General features: G+C 41.6%; 1 protein-coding gene across 1 annotated transcript in view; it reads right to left on the bottom strand.

Moving 5' to 3' along the window:
- PPP4R3A (protein phosphatase 4 regulatory subunit 3A) overlaps window positions 1–15,891 on the bottom strand; it is a 47,363-nt gene extending 31,472 nt beyond the window's left edge. Inside the window, exons 1-2 of the mRNA XM_086748193.1 lie at window positions 14,685–15,891; window positions 6,204–6,259 (exon numbers count right to left, since the gene is read on the bottom strand). Coding sequence (XP_086604319.1) covers window positions 6,204–6,259; window positions 14,685–14,826 — 198 coding nt within the window. The 5' untranslated portion in view covers window positions 14,827–15,891. The remainder of the gene's footprint in view (window positions 1–6,203; window positions 6,260–14,684) is intronic.
- Between the last annotated feature and the right edge of the window lie 841 nt (window positions 15,892–16,732).

Here is a 16,732-nt window from a genome sequence, read left to right as displayed (position 1 = left end):
CCCCTCTTGGACTGCCTGATTGCTAGTGTTCCTTATCTAAGCCCTTACATTGTTTACAGTTAAAAACACTTCCCTGGAAATGCCAAGCCACCTTTCAGCATCTTGCTAGCTAACTATTCACAGTCAAAAGTTCAGTTTCATAAGCAGCTTTCTGCTTATGAAATAAACTACTGGCACTACTCAGGTTTAAGTTAAACATATATAGTTATCATGGTAGGTTGCAGCAGAATCTTAAGGCTAAAAAAATTCACCCCAGTAATGTAATATAAAGTTTCAATTCCACATGTAGTTTTGTGTATTTGTTCACCTAGATATCTGGATGAGCTAGCAAGTTATACCCAAAACTGGGTTAATATATCAAAGGCACACTAAGTCTGTTGGCAGAATGCATTCTATTAGCTTCTATGAAAGCTCCATCATATGTGATTCTTCAGTTGGTAATTTCATAGCTGCACTGCCAGAAATCACATGGAATAAAACCAGTTTATTAGTACTGTAACAGAACCTCAGTTCACTGGCCTAGTGACCATATCCAGAAACAACAAAAATTAGATTTCACAGGAAAATTCATGTGAAGATAAAGGAACGTGTGATCACTTAAAACAGATGAACCAACTCACCCTAAAACCAACCACAGTCACTTCCCTTCTCTCCTCACCCGATGAAATCACACACTTTTCCTTACTATCTTTGCTACAACAGGCACAAATTTTATTGAAATAGTTTCACTGTTGGTTTGCTTGTCCTGATAGAGGGGTAGGAAGTTCATAATCTTTGAGCATTCTGCCAGTGCCTTTTTCTATCTTTTAAAAATTTAGCTTTCTTACTAATAAGTCTGCTCTCTATCACTCAAGGATAGCCACCTTTGAGCTACATAGCTAGTAGATGGTACTCTGGATGAATTCAAGCTTTGTATTCTTGTGAGGAACTGAAAAAGGGACCACAAAAGCAGAGGTCATGAGACACTGAAGTTTCTAGTGCATAGCCAGACTTTGTAGCTGGAAGCTGTAACTCACTCAAGTCTTCCTTGTTTCAGGTACACAAAAGAATGCAATACATACTTCATCGCTGAGTTACATGATGTACATAGATGTATATAAAATAAAGTTGAGGATATAAGTCCTTATGGTTCTATTGCTAAAGCATTGACGGAGTATATTGAAAGTATATGCTAGTGTTCAACATCTTTGTCGGCGACACGGACAGTGGGATAGAGTACACCCTCAGCAAGTTCGCCGACAACACCAAGCTGTGTGGTGCCGTCGACACGCTGGAAGGGAGGGATGCCATCCAGAGGGACCTTGACAGGCTGGAGAGGTGGGCCCGTGTCAACCTCATGAAGTTCAACCAGGCCAAGTGCAAGGTCCTGCACCTGGGTCATGGCACAAATACAGGCTGGGCAGAGAATGGATGGAGAGCAGCCCTGAGGAGAAGGACTTGGGAGTGCTGGTGGATGAGAAGCTTAACACGAGCAGGCAATGCGCCCTTGCGGCCCAGAAGGCCAACCGCATCCTGGGCTGCATCAAGAGAAGCATGGCCAGCAGGTCGAGGGAGGTGATTCTCCCCCTCTACTCTGCCCTGGTGAGACCCCACCTGGAGTACTGTGTCCAATTCTGGAGCCCCCAACACAAGAAGGACATGGACCAGTTGGAGAAGGTCCAGAGGAGGGCCACGAAGATGATAAAAGGGCTGGAGCACCTCTCTTATGAGGACAGGCTGAGAGAGTTGGGGCTGTTCAGCCTGGAGAAGAGGAGGCTCCAGGGAGACCTGATAGCGGTCTTCCAGTACCTCAAGGGGGCCTACAAGAAAGATGGGGAAAGGCTGTTTAGTAGGGCCTGTTGTGATAGGACAAGAGGCAATGGTTTTAAAATAGAGGGGGGCAGATTTAGATTAGAAATTAGGAAAAAAATTTTTACAATGCGAGTTCTAGAACACTGGAACAGGTTGCCCAGAAAGGTGGTGGAGGCCCCATCCCTGGAAATGTTCAAGGCCAGGCTGGATGAGGCTCTGAGCAACCTGACCTAGTCAGGGATGTCCCTGCTCCTTGCAGGGGGTTGGACTAGATGACCTTTGAAGGTCCCTTCCAACCCTAACCATTCTATGATTCTATGATTCTATATTGAAAAGGATATACCCCAGTCCATATCTGTATCAGCTTTCTCCCTAGATAAATGCTGTACATAAGAGTTTATTTTTCCTTTAAGGTTGCATAGGAAGAGGTGCATTGTTCCAAAATACTACTGCAATTATTCATTTTCTGAATAAGGACCACTTGTTTAAGAACAGCACCTCTTACCACTAGCATTCTGGAACAGTGTCACTTTAATGCCTTAAAAAAAAACCCAACAAACAACAGAAAATACCCAAAACAAAAACAAAACAAAAAAAACCACACAAAAAAACCCAAACAACCCAACACAAAAGAGCATGGATTGAAGTATGTAAATTGACTTCACCAGAACATTACAATTAAAGCATCTTTTACCTTTACTAGTGTATTAAGAAAACAATTAACACCAGGAGAGGAAAACCAAGTGGTCCAGCAAACCACAGTATAATTAAAATCCACTTACTAAACAAAATTTGCTTTTAAGCTGTGTACTACGTACCCATAATTAAATCCAGTATATTCCATATCAAATTTATAAGACCATTACTGTAAAATTTAAAAATAATACCACCAATAAAACTTAACATGTAGCCCTAAATAAGAATACAAGTCAGGAGGCCAAGTGGCTGTACTGATGCTGATTTTGCTTTTTCAGAAGTCTTCTGCCCACAAATACTACCTTAACATAAGAAATATTAGTCCTTTTTCCAAGACACAGGACATTAGTTTCTCAAATTGTTTTCTTTCCATCTTATTTTCCTCATTTTCTTTTCTTCCAGTAATAGCATAGGTAAGGATGAGTTTGACAGGAAGTACACAGCTCAGAGCATCCAAAAGCTTCCACTGGTAGCAATTCTATGTTACAGAATCAGATACACAGACATATCTGTGTTTTTGAACACACAGCTGAATGTGTGACAGAAAGGCCGATCTAATCTATCTGATTAGTGAAAATGTAGTTAAGCTGCCTATGTGTTTCATGCTTTAAGGAATTATTTCAAGCTTCTAGATGGCAGGAAAGTCTTGAAAGACTGGGGACTAGATTGTAGAAGGTGAAGTATCTCAGGACCATGTCGATGTATGAAAAAAAAAAAGAAAAAAAAAGAAAAAAAACCAAAAGAGTCCTCCAGCAGGTCTCAAGAACTGCGAAGTATTCTTCCTCTCCAATGGAAAAGCAGACAGTTATATCTACCAACAACCAGATCAACATTTACACGCACACAGAGATCTGACTAATCCACTATAAAGGGCAGTCATTGCATTCCATCCTTAACCCCAAAAAATCTAAAGCAGACAATCTGTCAAAATTTTACTTGAGGCTCAGGTTCACAGGGTATGGCTTTTGTCGGTTTGTCTTTTTCTTTTCCTGTAGCTTCTATGGATGTTTTACATGCCAAGAGAACAGAGGCAGCACAGCAGACTTGTACTCAGGTCTTGATACTATTATTTTGACAAATAATGATCTAAGCTGTGACAGTTATCATTACAATATACATATGTATACCCTGAGATTGTCTCATTAATTTTTGATATCACAAATTATGCAATCTGTTTCACACTGGCACTAGTAGTGCAGTACAGGTAGAAGGTTCTTTCACCAGTGGAAGAACTCTGCGGTTTATCACAAAGGTATCTATGGGCTTCTTGAAGAACGCAAAGCAACCAGCACAGCAAGTTTCCCCAAGAGCTAATCTATCACAAATCTCTCCTTTCTTCCAATCACAGATTTTATTAGTTGGTCCAATAAAAGACTGTTTCTTCTCACAAGCCTCATGTCAGCCTGGACAAAAGTCAGAACTCACCCATTTATTCCATTAGATACCCAAGGTGCCCACAAGTCACACACCAAGTATGTCACAGGAAAACTAGCTCTGATGTACTGCTGTATATCCCTGTAAAAGGGAATGCAGGTTCACCCTTACAACAAAATTTTGAGATATAAGGCTGTTAAGACCACAACAGTGGAAAGTTACTTTGAAGTTTTAAATTTCACATTTCTAGAAGATTTTTCTTGAAATTTTATGAGCACAACTGACAACTGCAGACAAACTCAAAAGTAAGTCTTCTATCTTAGTGTGCAATTTCACTAGCACCTGAGGTAACCAAAGTGGCATTCTGCAGCCAAAAAGGAAAGATCTCACTCACTCTTCTATCCCACAGTCCCACAAATGGGTCTTGAGTAAGGTAGCTTGAAATTTCTGCTGACTTAGAGTTACCAGTTTTTGAAGAGGTATTTGGAGTACCACATTAATTTTCTTGTGGTTTAGTGAGTTTAGGCAGGTGAGAGTACTATGAGCAGAGCCGGAAAGAAACAACTCTTCCTTTCAGCTCCTAAGCCCCAAGCTTAGCTCATAGAGAATCAGGTTTAAACTCTGAATTTGCCTTTTAATAAAGGAAAAGATAAACAGGCCTCACCTGAAAGACAACGCTGCAAAGCAGGATTAATAAGCACGCCAAGAAAGACTTGGTATTTCTAAGGCTCAGAGTAGAGCCCTACATTCAAGCTGTATTAGAGATTACTTTGCTTAAATAATATGAACAATCCACCTGCAAATACAAGTTTCTGTCTATGCAGCACTTGAAAGCTTTAAGAACAGCACTTTTTCTTCTCAAGCACAGAAAACATATAGTGCTGTTCTAACAGGACAGATTAATGTTTAATACTTTTGTTTCTCTAACCATGTTTTCACAATGACCAGTATTGGATTTGTGCAGTGCTAGCTTACAATATGTGTCTGACACAGGGTAGCAATGAGCACAAATACTAAACGCTGTTGCACTGTCAGGCATGTGCGGTGGTTTGCACCGATCTCACAATTTAATGCTTACTTTAAGCAGGCTTCATGTTTGATCTGGCATAAAGCCTACTGATACAAAGATTACCTCTTAGTGCTCTTTGAACAGATTTGAACTAGCAAAGCAAGTTTACACTAGATCAGCCCTTTATATCATAGAGCTGTGAAATATTTAATGTCATTTTAGTAGTCCTAAAGCTGGACTTACTGTATCTTAGAACCATGACCTCAAGCTAGTGAGGATTACAACTACAAGTTCGATTACTTAGCATTTTTGCTGTTTTTATCCTTTCTTACTCCCTGCAATTGATTCTCCAGCCCACAATGGCCTTACCAGTTGTTCACTACAGATTGTTTATATAATTCATAATGCATTATATCAAGGGGCAGATATGGGTTAAATTTTCCAAGGAAGGATATTTTTAACCCAGATTGGTTCTGTCCATTCAGTTCAATATATAATCCTACAAACAACCGCAGCTGCAGAGCCACTGGGACTGCCTGTTAGCAAGACCACAGTATGTCTATGCTTATAATAAACTATTAACAACATGCTTCAGTCGGCAGCTTAATACGTTAACTGTACCTGACGGGATTTTAGCAAGTCTGAGGCGACCCAACAGGCAACAAGAAACAATGTGATTTAACATTTCTAAACCTCTAAAGGTAATTCTCAGCATCCATGAGATAAGAACAGCAAACAAAGTGCAAGACCTACAGTATACTTCTCACCCATCTCAGCAGCATTCTTTAGAGGCTCACAATGTTTGGCTTAAATAATGGAAGCAAGGTGCAAACTAGAGGCAAGAAGCTGCTTTTATGTATACAGAATGCTTTGAAGCAGTAATAACCCATATCCATCTTCCAAGTAAAAGCCAAACAAAGGTAAACGTCTAAATAGCGTTAAAGCCTTCTAGTCTTCTCTTAAATAAAATACAATGAAAGTTGTAGTACCTGAAATATAAAGAAGAAAAAAGCCAGGTGATATTAAATTTTCAGATACCAGAAACCTCAGGAACATCAGCTACTTTGTGATTTTCACAACTATGCTTTACTCATCTCTCCCAAAGCATTTTTTGGTGTAAAAGAGAGCGCAAGTTATCTATGCAACTTCACAAATGCAGAGAAATAATGCATATGTACCATGAAATGCACAAAAATGTTGACAACTACTTTGTCTCCTATTTTTGGTACAAGAACATATAATATAATTTGCAACAGAGGCAAAAAAAAAAAAGACTGTATTGCTGAAGTTAAAGAATGTGCCTTTAAACGTGAGGAAAAAGAATTATGTTTACCTGTTGCTTCTGGTACGCAGTGTTCGGGTTAATTTTGGACTCCAAAAGAAGAGAGCCTAGGAAAAAAAAGTTCCACTTAATTACATGTGTACTAAAATTTCAACCTCAACATGAATTTTCTAATCACTCTTTTCTCAAGCAGGTATTAACACCTTTCCTCCCAACAATAAACCCATTAAATGTATATTCCTCATCTTTTTATTTCATTTTTCCCTCAAATATATTGTTCATATAGTACAGAACATTTAAGAGTGTTTTGAGGACTGGATTTTTAACCTCTTTCTTATTTTACATAATGACTTTTTCATGGAATTTTTTTTTAGAGATGACAAAATCTGAAAAAAAACAGCACACAAAAAGCATCACAAATGCATTCTGTAGATCACCTACAGTTGTTTTGTACAAAATTCGCTAATCATGGGGTATTTGTTCTTAAAGTTCAGCTAAAACACTTACATTAGTTTGCCGGAAAGCATACCTAGAAACTAATACTTAAGAGTGGTAGCCGTTGTGACTGCCAGTACCAAAAAACTTCAGACATGATAAACTTTGGAACAATGGTTTCAGAGCAGCTTATACTGATTTAAGACATAGAACACAATTCTATTTTCATGTCTGTGTTTTCTTGCCCTTCCTTTTGCTTAAGTGTTAGCATCAAAAGATGTCACATTTAAATGGTTCAGAGGGTTGATCTAGGTGAAAACAACCCTTAAAACTGCTTTTATTTTTGGTCCAATCACTTTTCTCATCCATCTTGCTGCCGAGCTGCACAAATGTCAGTGCATGAAAGACTCTCTACAGCCATGACTTAAATTTAAATATCTGCATAGCTTCACTCAACACACATAAAGAAGTATGATAATTAACTTGCATAGTCAGTCTTGTAATTAAAACATACAGCTGCAAGTACCTCTTTAAAGAGGCACTTCTGCATTAATTTTCCTGCTTAAATTTATTCCTTAAGAAGAGTCCAAACTTCTCAGTTTCATGGCTACAGCACTCTTCTAAGGCAGTCTTGTATTCGTATTACTAGAATATTTGCCAAATATCCACACAAAATCTACACTAAAGAAAAATTAAAACACTTCAACCACCTCATACGGAAGCCCGATAACCCGAAGACAGAAAAAGAAAACAATTTACTTGGATTAAAAAACATACTTGGAATTGAAAACTGCATTTCAAATCTCACATGAGAATCAACAATGACTAGCTGGTTTTCACTGTCTGAAGAGGACACCAATTATAAAATCCACAGCAAAAAATACCCCCAAATCAATGTTTGTTTACTAAGTATCACCCTCAATCTCATAGGTTACATTTACAAAAAAACCCTCATATTCCCTTCCTGAAGGACTGCTACTGACTAACAGAAGATCACTGAATCACATAATAGTTTGCCTTGGAAGGGACCTTCAAAGATCATCTAGTCCAACCCCACTGCAATGAACAGGGACACCTCCAAGGAGATCAGGTTGCTCAGAGCCCCGTCCAACCTGGCCTTGAACATTTCGAGGGATCGGGCATCCACCACCTCTCCAGGCAACCTGTTCCAGTGTTCCACCACCCTCACTGTAAAAAACTTCTTCCTTATGTCTAATCTAAATCTACCCTCTTATTTAAAACCATTACCCTCTGTCCTATCACTACAGGCCCTACTAAAAAGTCTGCCCCTATCTTTCTTATAGCTCCCCTTAAATATTAAAAGGCTGCAATAAAGTCTCCCCGGAGCCTCCTCTTCTCCAGGCTGAACAGCCCCAACTCTCTCAGCCTGTCCTCATAGGAGAGGTGCTCCAGCCCTCTTACCTTTGTGGCCCTCCACTGGACTCACTCCAACAGGTCCATGTCCTTCTTATGTTGGAGGGTCCAGAGCTGGATGCAGTACTCCAGGTGGGATCTCACCAGAGTGGAATAGAGGGGCAGAATCACCTCCTTCCCATCTGCTGGTCACGCTGCTTTTGATGCAGACCAGAATACGACTCGCCTTCTGGGCTGCGAGCACACATTGACAGCTCATGCCCAGCTTTTCATCCACCAGTACCCCCAAGTCATTCTCCTCAGGGCTGCTCTCCATTCCTTCATCCCCAAGCCTGTCTTGCTATCAGGGTTTGCTCCAGCCCAGGTGCAGGACCTTGCACTTGGCCTTGTTGAACCTCGTGAGGTTCATATGGGCCCACTTCTCAAGTTTGTCCAGGTCCCTCTGGATGACATCCCTTTCCTCAGGCACATCAAGTGCACCACTCAACTTGCTGTCATCTGCAAACCTGCTGAGGGTGCACTCGATCCCACTGTCTAGGTCACTGATGAAGATGTTAGGTTGGGGGAAGTGAGGGAAGAGAGACTGAAGAACCAGATCACAGAAATTCACTTGCCGTAAGAGTGGTGTATCATAAAAGAATCAGACAAATATCAGAACAGTTTGCTGTCTGATAAGAACGGTTATCACTTCATTAATTTAGAAACTTTACCAAGGATTTTGATACTCATTAGCTTACTATCTTTGTGATAATTAGATACAATTAATTCACCTTTTTTTTTTAAATTAACAAAGTAACTTACCTGCGATCACTACTTCTTCCTATTTTCTAGGTCTGTTGTTCTACAAGCAGCAGCCTTCACTAATGAAATGGGCTTGAGAAGCTATCACCTTGCCTCAACTGCTCTTGCAGCAAGAGCCGTTTACAAACTAAGATACAATCCAACAACAAAACTGAACTATATAGCCCTCAAGGGAAAACAAGACACAACAAAAAAAGTCACAAACTATAGATCAGGACAGAGACAGAAAACATCTAAGATGAGCTTTACTGATGAATCCAATACACTGTGGTACTTAGGCCATAGTCTCAAGCTTTGAATTTTGGGTCTGCCTAGTAAACATCTAAAAACAGTATTCTCTTTCCCATTACGATCATCAGTGACAGGCAGTATTTCACTTCAATCTTACTTTCAGTTTCAAAGCCTCAGCTTCAACTACATGAAGTTCTAGAATAGTATTCTGTGCTGTTAACTTGGTTGACTAACTTCTAGAAAGTCTTTACTGTCTAGAAATATTTAATAGCGGCAAACATGAACTAGAATTTTGTAGAAATAAAAGCAATTGATAATTTCAACATTATATTTTAACTGCTGAACATAGATCTACTGACATGGAAATCCTGAAGTTAGGAGAATATCATAAATAATTTTAATGTCATGTTTGACAAAACACTATTTTAAAAAAATGTAATCTTGAAGACAATTGAATGCAGACATTTCATCTTCCAGGCTACAAGCAGATACTAGAGAATGATCTCTTTACTAGACTTACCACAAAAGAGGATTTCTTCTTCTCTTCTAAACCTGATACTTGCAGGAAAGACAAATCAAGCCTTATAAGGCTTGACTTGCTTCTCATTACCACATGATTCAACTTACTCCTCACTATTCTGTACAACAACTAGAAAAATACTAATTTGAAGGTAGAAACATACTGAAGCATAAACTCTGCTCTATAACCTCACTCTAGAACTATAACCTCACCTCTATAACTGCCTCAAATACATCCTTCTGGAGAATCTGATGCTTCATTTGTGCAATCTGTTCCCCAAAAAGTATTCAAGGATTCAAAATCAGTGACTGTCCTACTAGTCAGTTCAGTGAGTTTATTTTCATACAGTAAGTTTTACAGGATCAGGCTCCTCCACGCTATGAGGCAGTCTTAGGTCTCGTCATGTGCTTTGGGGAACCAGGCAACAGTAACAGATGCCTGTAACACAAATATATTCTTTACAAAAAGGTTACAGAAATTTAATACACCACAAATAAAGTTGTTCTCCACTCAAAGTCAATATCAATATTGACTCCTAAACATAGTTCAAGATGCTTGCTCTTGTATTTGTCATAAGCAGCTCCTTTCTATGTAGGTACTTTTCTATTGATACTATCCTAGAATATGTTAAGACTATCCAGTCTACTTTATAAAAAAAACACCAACAAAATTTCATCTTCATTGACCCAATGACTCTATTCAAAGTTAGGCAAGACCTGAAAACTCACCTAAATACAGGGTATGGTTTTAATACCCTCCCCCCCCTAAATTATGCAGATCTAGTTATTTTCTAAATTGCAGCCTTGAATGAATTTGTAAAGGTAACTGCAAAACATTGGTGCCAGAAAGTAACATCGGAAACCACCTATAAAGAAGAAAACATCGATTTGCAGAATTCTGTTATTTGCCACTGTAATGCAATATAGCACAGCTGGGTTTTTTGTTAGTATAACAACACTGTTCTGTGCTGCAAAAGGAACATCTATATAGGGAAAGACTTGCTCAAAGGAGATTACATACAGATATATAGTGCTTTTCTCAAAGATATTTAGCGAACATCAAACATCTCAATTCAGTAGTCTAAAACAAATTTGCAGACTTGTTTGCATATATGCATATGGAGGAGACCTGCTGATATGGAATACTGCTCCTCCCCCATCTGTTCTGTAGGTTCTTCCTCAAAAGGAGAAAAAGTACAGTGTCACTCGTTACTCCTCCCTAGTATAAACATCTTCATGTTTAAATGAAAGTTTCAGTTCAAGAGCTGTTTTTTGCAAGATACACACACAGGTTTAAGTTCAGCAATCAGTTCTGCTGCTACTGAATCACAGAAATCAATCCACAGAAACTTAGGAAACTACTCAAACTGAGTTCTAAGAACACGCTCTGCATTCGCAAAAGGCTATTCCTCAGGCTAACACATGTCTGCAGGATCAAACTCAAACATTAAGGAGATGGGAGAATCAGGAGAAAAGAAAAAAAATAAAACATCTTCCCCCCACCCTGTATATTTTACACATTTTAACCTAAGGTAAGTAAATAACCACAACACTTTTTGTGTTGCTTTCCTAGAAGTTAAAAAAATAAATAAAGGCTAAGCCTTCTGCTAGTATTGCTGAGCTACTGATACCTAGTCTAAAGAAACAGCGAGGGTGCAGATGCTTACCCTGTGGCAAAAGACATGAACGTACAGAATTCAGAAGTGGCAAACTACAACTTCTGAGTAAAAGTGATTAGATAGCCTCCAATGTCGGAGCTCATTTTGGCTTGTCAAAAAGTTTAGTTACAAGACTAGTAAGCTGTAAATAAAAGTTTAAGTCTTCAAATTAACCCAAGTTAGTTGAACAGAAAAGTTCATTTTAGAGGTCACTTCAGTTATCTGGGCTCAGAACAAAAAAAAAAAAACCAAACAATCTGAAACCATGCAGTGAAAATCTAGAAGAACACAGACATTTTAAGAACAAGGCAGGCCACAGTAGCCTAAAATTCCACATGAGAAACAGGTAAGAAATCAAAGGCTTCTGATTAGCCACAGAAACTCACGTGGAAGGTGACCATTTGTAAGAAAAGAGTTCGTTATTGCTCTACTGCAATTCAAGCAGAATATACTGCAACTAGGAATCACACAGAGAAATTTTTCAGGGTTTTAAATGAAAAAGTTAACAGTTGTTTAAGTGTAAAAAAAAATTACAATTCTCTGTTTCAAAGCATAATATACCTGATCTGAAAGCAGGTTATGATATTTCTGTACTACAATAGATTACTCCAAATTCTCTACAATGACTATTAAAGTTTAGTGCCTGGGAGCATTAGAAGTCTCAGATAGCAAGACAAAACACTCATCTGCCATAAATTCTTTTAAGATGGTGTTTAAAAAAAAACACCAACCCAAGAAAAAAAAAAAAACACTCCCATAGATTTTTTTTTTTTTTTTAAAAAGGCACTCTTATTTGGTTCTTATTGCTGCAGTTACAGATGATAGCTTACCTTGGACTTGGCATACTGATTGCAGCTCCCTTATCTGAACACCATGACTCTGCCATAAAATCTCAACTGCTTGTAAAGCAGCCATGCAGCTACACCAAGTCACAGCTGCACAATCAGAAGGCTGAACTATGTGCCTAGCCCACATGGTCAGCCAAATGAACCTCTGGTAATTCTGCTGTTGCTCTGTGCACAGCCGAACTGTCCCTTTAACAGGAGTGGGAATTTCCCATACACAGCAGGAACCACTGCTAACAACCCCCACAGCCGCCCCCACTCAGGAAACAGAGCCCTCAATTTCACGCAGATCCCGATGTTTTCAGTTAGCTTCCTGGAGTAAGTCAGTAGGAACATGCCAGCGTGCACAGGATGAATCTCAGCTCAACTGCTAGGAAAAGCTGGTTTAGAAAAGGAGGAAGGAAGAAGTTTCATTGTGCAAAGAGGAGGAGCTGACAAAGAAAGACAATGCAAGAATGCAACGGAAACATGGAGACAAATGGTGTAGAGGCCATGTTCCTAGTACTTGTATGGTTTTGATAACACGAAAAAAAAAAAATCAGCTACTTCATTTCGTTCAAAAAAGATGCAAGGGGACATACAAATTGCACAGCACCTAAAACAAGTCTAGTGTTACTTTTTTCCCCAAACTATTTGCTCATATGTAAAAATGACTGCATTTGCCCTCAAAATTAGCCCACAATTGACACTGGGAGTAAACAAAATATAAATCAAGTTTTATGAGGTGCTTACACAACCAAGTTAGAAAAACTAGCCTATTAATAGAGTACACATTTACCGGGACTGATACTACCTACTAAATTAAGAACTTAAGCTCTGTATATTATTCAGTACTTCTGAAGTACATATACTCTCTTTGAGAGAAATATAATGTGCATACTTTATTAAATATACTTCTTTGTATTAGGTGCAATTAGTAAGCTTGAGACAGTTCCGCTTTGATCAGAGTTATCTTAACTATGCAACACAAAGTAATGACTTCATATTTGCTTTGGGATCATTTATACCAATTTGTATTTTCCTTCTTACAGATGTTCATTTACAACAAATAAGCTGGCAACAACAGTCCAATTCAGGTTTTAATCAGTCTTGAGCATACATATCCCACTGAAAGTCAATAAAGGGATTTTAGTTTGAATGGGGTATTTCCTCACAAGCCGGTTATGAACTGCAGTTCTTCTGCCTTGTTTTTGAAAAAGAATTTAAAAAAAAAAATAACCACAAACCAGGAAATTGTTCAGCGTATAGAAGACACAACGGTTTTAAAACATGAGTACAGCAGTCACGCAGACAGCAAGGACCGCATCTACAACACAATATATTGTAACAATTAGGCTAAAAATTTAGTGATAACCTTTCTACCTCACTTCCTCATCTTGAGATTAAACTAACTTTATTTCCATTCTCAGTGTTTTCTCTTACACTATGAAACTGGCCAAATTATAAAGGCATTTTCTTCAGTGTAGAATAAATACAATCAAATATCAATTTAACTTTCAAAAGTATAAACAAGAAACCACAAAACCCTGAAATCCAAGCTCAATCATCAAAATCCTGCTCAGATTAAAGTTTGATTCCTCCATATCAGTTTATGATCCTTGCTGTACAGATTATTGTACAGTTCGTCAAAACTTTCTCACACAGTAAGAATGAATGATTTTCAAGTGGCTTTCATCCTAGTTTCTACAATGAAAAAGTCAAATAAAATTACAAGGTCTGTCGACAGTCACAAGCTACAATTAGATCTACAAGTCACTAAATACAGTAGCTATATATCTAATAAAGTAATAAGTCACGTACTGACAGAATTTATTAGCAAAATGGTACATGCTACATATTGCAAAGTATACATTTTAAAATCTACTCTGATCACAGCAGTCACAAACTCACTTAACCAATAACCAAGACAAGTCCAAACACATAGCTACAGGGCTAGATACTACTACTCAACCTACAGTATTGTCATATGTTGCCAGAAAATGTGAAAGAAGTTGATAATGTATAGTTTTAAGTTTATTTACAGGAATATCTAGAACTGCTGAAGGACTCAGAACTACTGTTCCATTTAAAAAAGCATCTCTGAAAACGCTGTTCTCTACATTGCACTGTCTTTACTACTGTAACAACTGTATTTTGATAACTGCTGATAGCTTCTAGAATCTCTTGTACAATCCTTGCTACAAAAGAAAAGAGGGGGAGAGAAAGGAGGAAAAAAAAGGTGTTAACCATCCAATGACCTTTTAAAAAGGTATAGCAAAAAAAAAAATGATCAAAGTTTTGAAAACTCCTTTCACGAGGGGATCGTTTCCAGAAACATCTAAGGATCATCTAAGGACATTAGTTTTGAAACTGGAGTACATTGGGCACTGGAGTGATACACCACTAGATATCCAAACCCATACAAGATTTACAACAAGACCTGATTGTATTTTGTGTGCAACACTGCAAATCCGCTACGAACCAAGTGCCTACTATGCTTGCACTTGATGGCAATCTTCCATTTCCTTCACTTGGCCTAACACAAACGAAGTACAGTTAGTGTCTACTTGCTTTCAGGAATCACACTTGAATTATGCAGCAAAACATGAAGGAAACAGACACAAAGCTAAGCCCAGTTACTTTTCTGGGTAGAATAAGGCAAGATTGTACCTTCAGACATACACACTTACCATCGCTCTCTGCCCTGACTAGCAGGGACATGCCCTTCAGCCTCTCCACGTAGCAAGAGGACACATGCCCTGTGCCTCGATCATCCCACTGGCGGTCCTCATTTAGCGTGTAAACCTTCACCCTCCGCCGGGTGTCAGTCATCCTGCCGCCTGCCACACCACAGCCACCACTCTGCCTTGGAACTGCTGGAGGAGCAGGAGGCTGGTCGGGGGCTAGGCCCCCCTCAAAGGAGGGGAGCGGGAAAGAAGGTAGCAGCCCCACACGGGCACGCCAAGCAACCTTTTCTCACTCCTCTTTAGTGCTCCAACGGGATCCTCATTATGGAGGGTAACAGAGGACTGGGGGGCGCAGGGGAAGAGGGGGAACAAGAACAGAGGCAAAGATGTGAAAGAGGAGCTGCTCCGGTCAAGCACTGCACAATAGGCGAGCGAGCCTACGCAGGAGAGAGCCACAGAGAGGAGAGAGGCTCTTTGCAGGGTGAAGGGCAGGCAGGAGACGCGGTGAAGCTATATAGGATCCTGGAGGAGAAGCGAATCCACGGGAGTGGAAGCAGCGGTGGACAGCAGACGGCACGGGCGGCAACGAGCGGCGCGCCCGGGGTGACAGCAGCAGGCGACCCTGGAGGCCGGGGCCCTTGCGAGGGAAGCAGGCAGGAGGCTGGCGAGGCCGGGGTGAAGCAGGCGGGGGAGGCAGGCGGGAGAGGGGCCGCTCGCCCCAGCCTGTAGCTCGGCTCTATTGTGCGGCAGCTGCCCAGGCCCGAAGCCCCTCGCTCGCCGTCCGTCGGCGCGGAGCTTCGAGGAGCCGCCCTCCTTCGCGCCGGGGCTGGCGGGGGCCGGCGGGCACTGCCTGTCCCTGGGCGGGATGAAGCGGGCAGGCGGGCTCAGAGCCCCGTCTCCTCCATGGGCTCCCGTCGCAGGCGGCGGCTTCACTCCCAGCCCGACTCCGCCGCCATATTATTCTTCTTCTTCCTCCTCCTCCTCCTCCTCCTCCTCCCGGTGCTGCGGCGGCTCAGTCCCGACTCCTCAACGCACCCAGCGACGCAGCTGCACTCCAGGTACTGGGCAGCCCGGCCGGCAGAGAGGCGCTCTACTCTGCCCTGCCAGAGCGGCGAGCGGAGACGGCGCGGTACAGCGCGGCCCGTCCAGCCCGGCTCCCACCGGCTCCAACCCCAGCTCCGCCTCACTCACTGCGCGGTCGCCATCTTGGTTTCACCTCTCACTGAAGGCACGGGGTCTCCCAGCCAGCGGCGGCACGGGCCGCCCGCCAGCATTTAAAGGGCCAGCGGCCCCATTACGAGCCCACGGCGCCCACGCCACCCCAGTAGCCCCACGGCGCCCCAGTAGCCCCACGAAGCTCCACGCAGCCCCGGCAGCACCTCACACAGCGCCCTGCCGGGATCTCTGTCAGGCTGCGCGGGCCGGACACGCGTGGGGCCCTGCGCCGCGCCTCGGACTTCAGCGGGTGCCGCGGGGACCGAAGCTGCCAGGCCGCGCGGCCGCGGGGCTGCGCGAGGGCGGCAAAAGCGCGGCCCCGGGTGCCAGAGTTGAGGAGTTCTCGGGGTGGGGGGGGCTGCCCCCGCCCCTCACCTCCCTGGGTCCCACCTTGGACCGCGTTGCGGGTGTCTGCTTTGTGAGCACAGCTGGACCGGCCCTCTCGCAAAAGGGTTTTTTCTCTTTGCGTTTTTTTTGTCTACGCATTGCCGAGCGATCCAAAAGTTAAGCGGCTGGTGGCTGAGCAGCTGTTGGAGCTCCACAGGCAGCGATGGGATCTAATAATTGCAATCACAAACAGACGCTGTCGAGTCTCTGCTTTTGCCACTGCTGCCAACATCTGAACATATGTGTGACAGATTTCCCTAAAATGTGCAAAAACACTTGTGCATTTGGGACCCCACAGACACACCGCTGCATGAGAGAGGCCATTTCAGAATGTATTCTAGATGTGCTGTGAACACGGGAGCTCATTGCAATCTATATACTCCGTTAGATCGACGTATTTTTATTTTATACTTTCAAACAAAGATTGATGTTTGTGTATCGAAGTGAGG

Source organism: Chlamydotis macqueenii, chromosome 5 (assembly GCF_036417535.1).
Source record: "Chlamydotis macqueenii isolate bChlMac1 chromosome 5, bChlMac1.mat, whole genome shotgun sequence".
NCBI classification, from domain to species: Eukaryota; Metazoa; Chordata; class Aves; order Otidiformes; family Otididae; genus Chlamydotis; species Chlamydotis macqueenii.
Note: the sequence above shows the minus strand (reverse complement) of the source record. Positions and strands in the feature narration are given on the sequence as shown.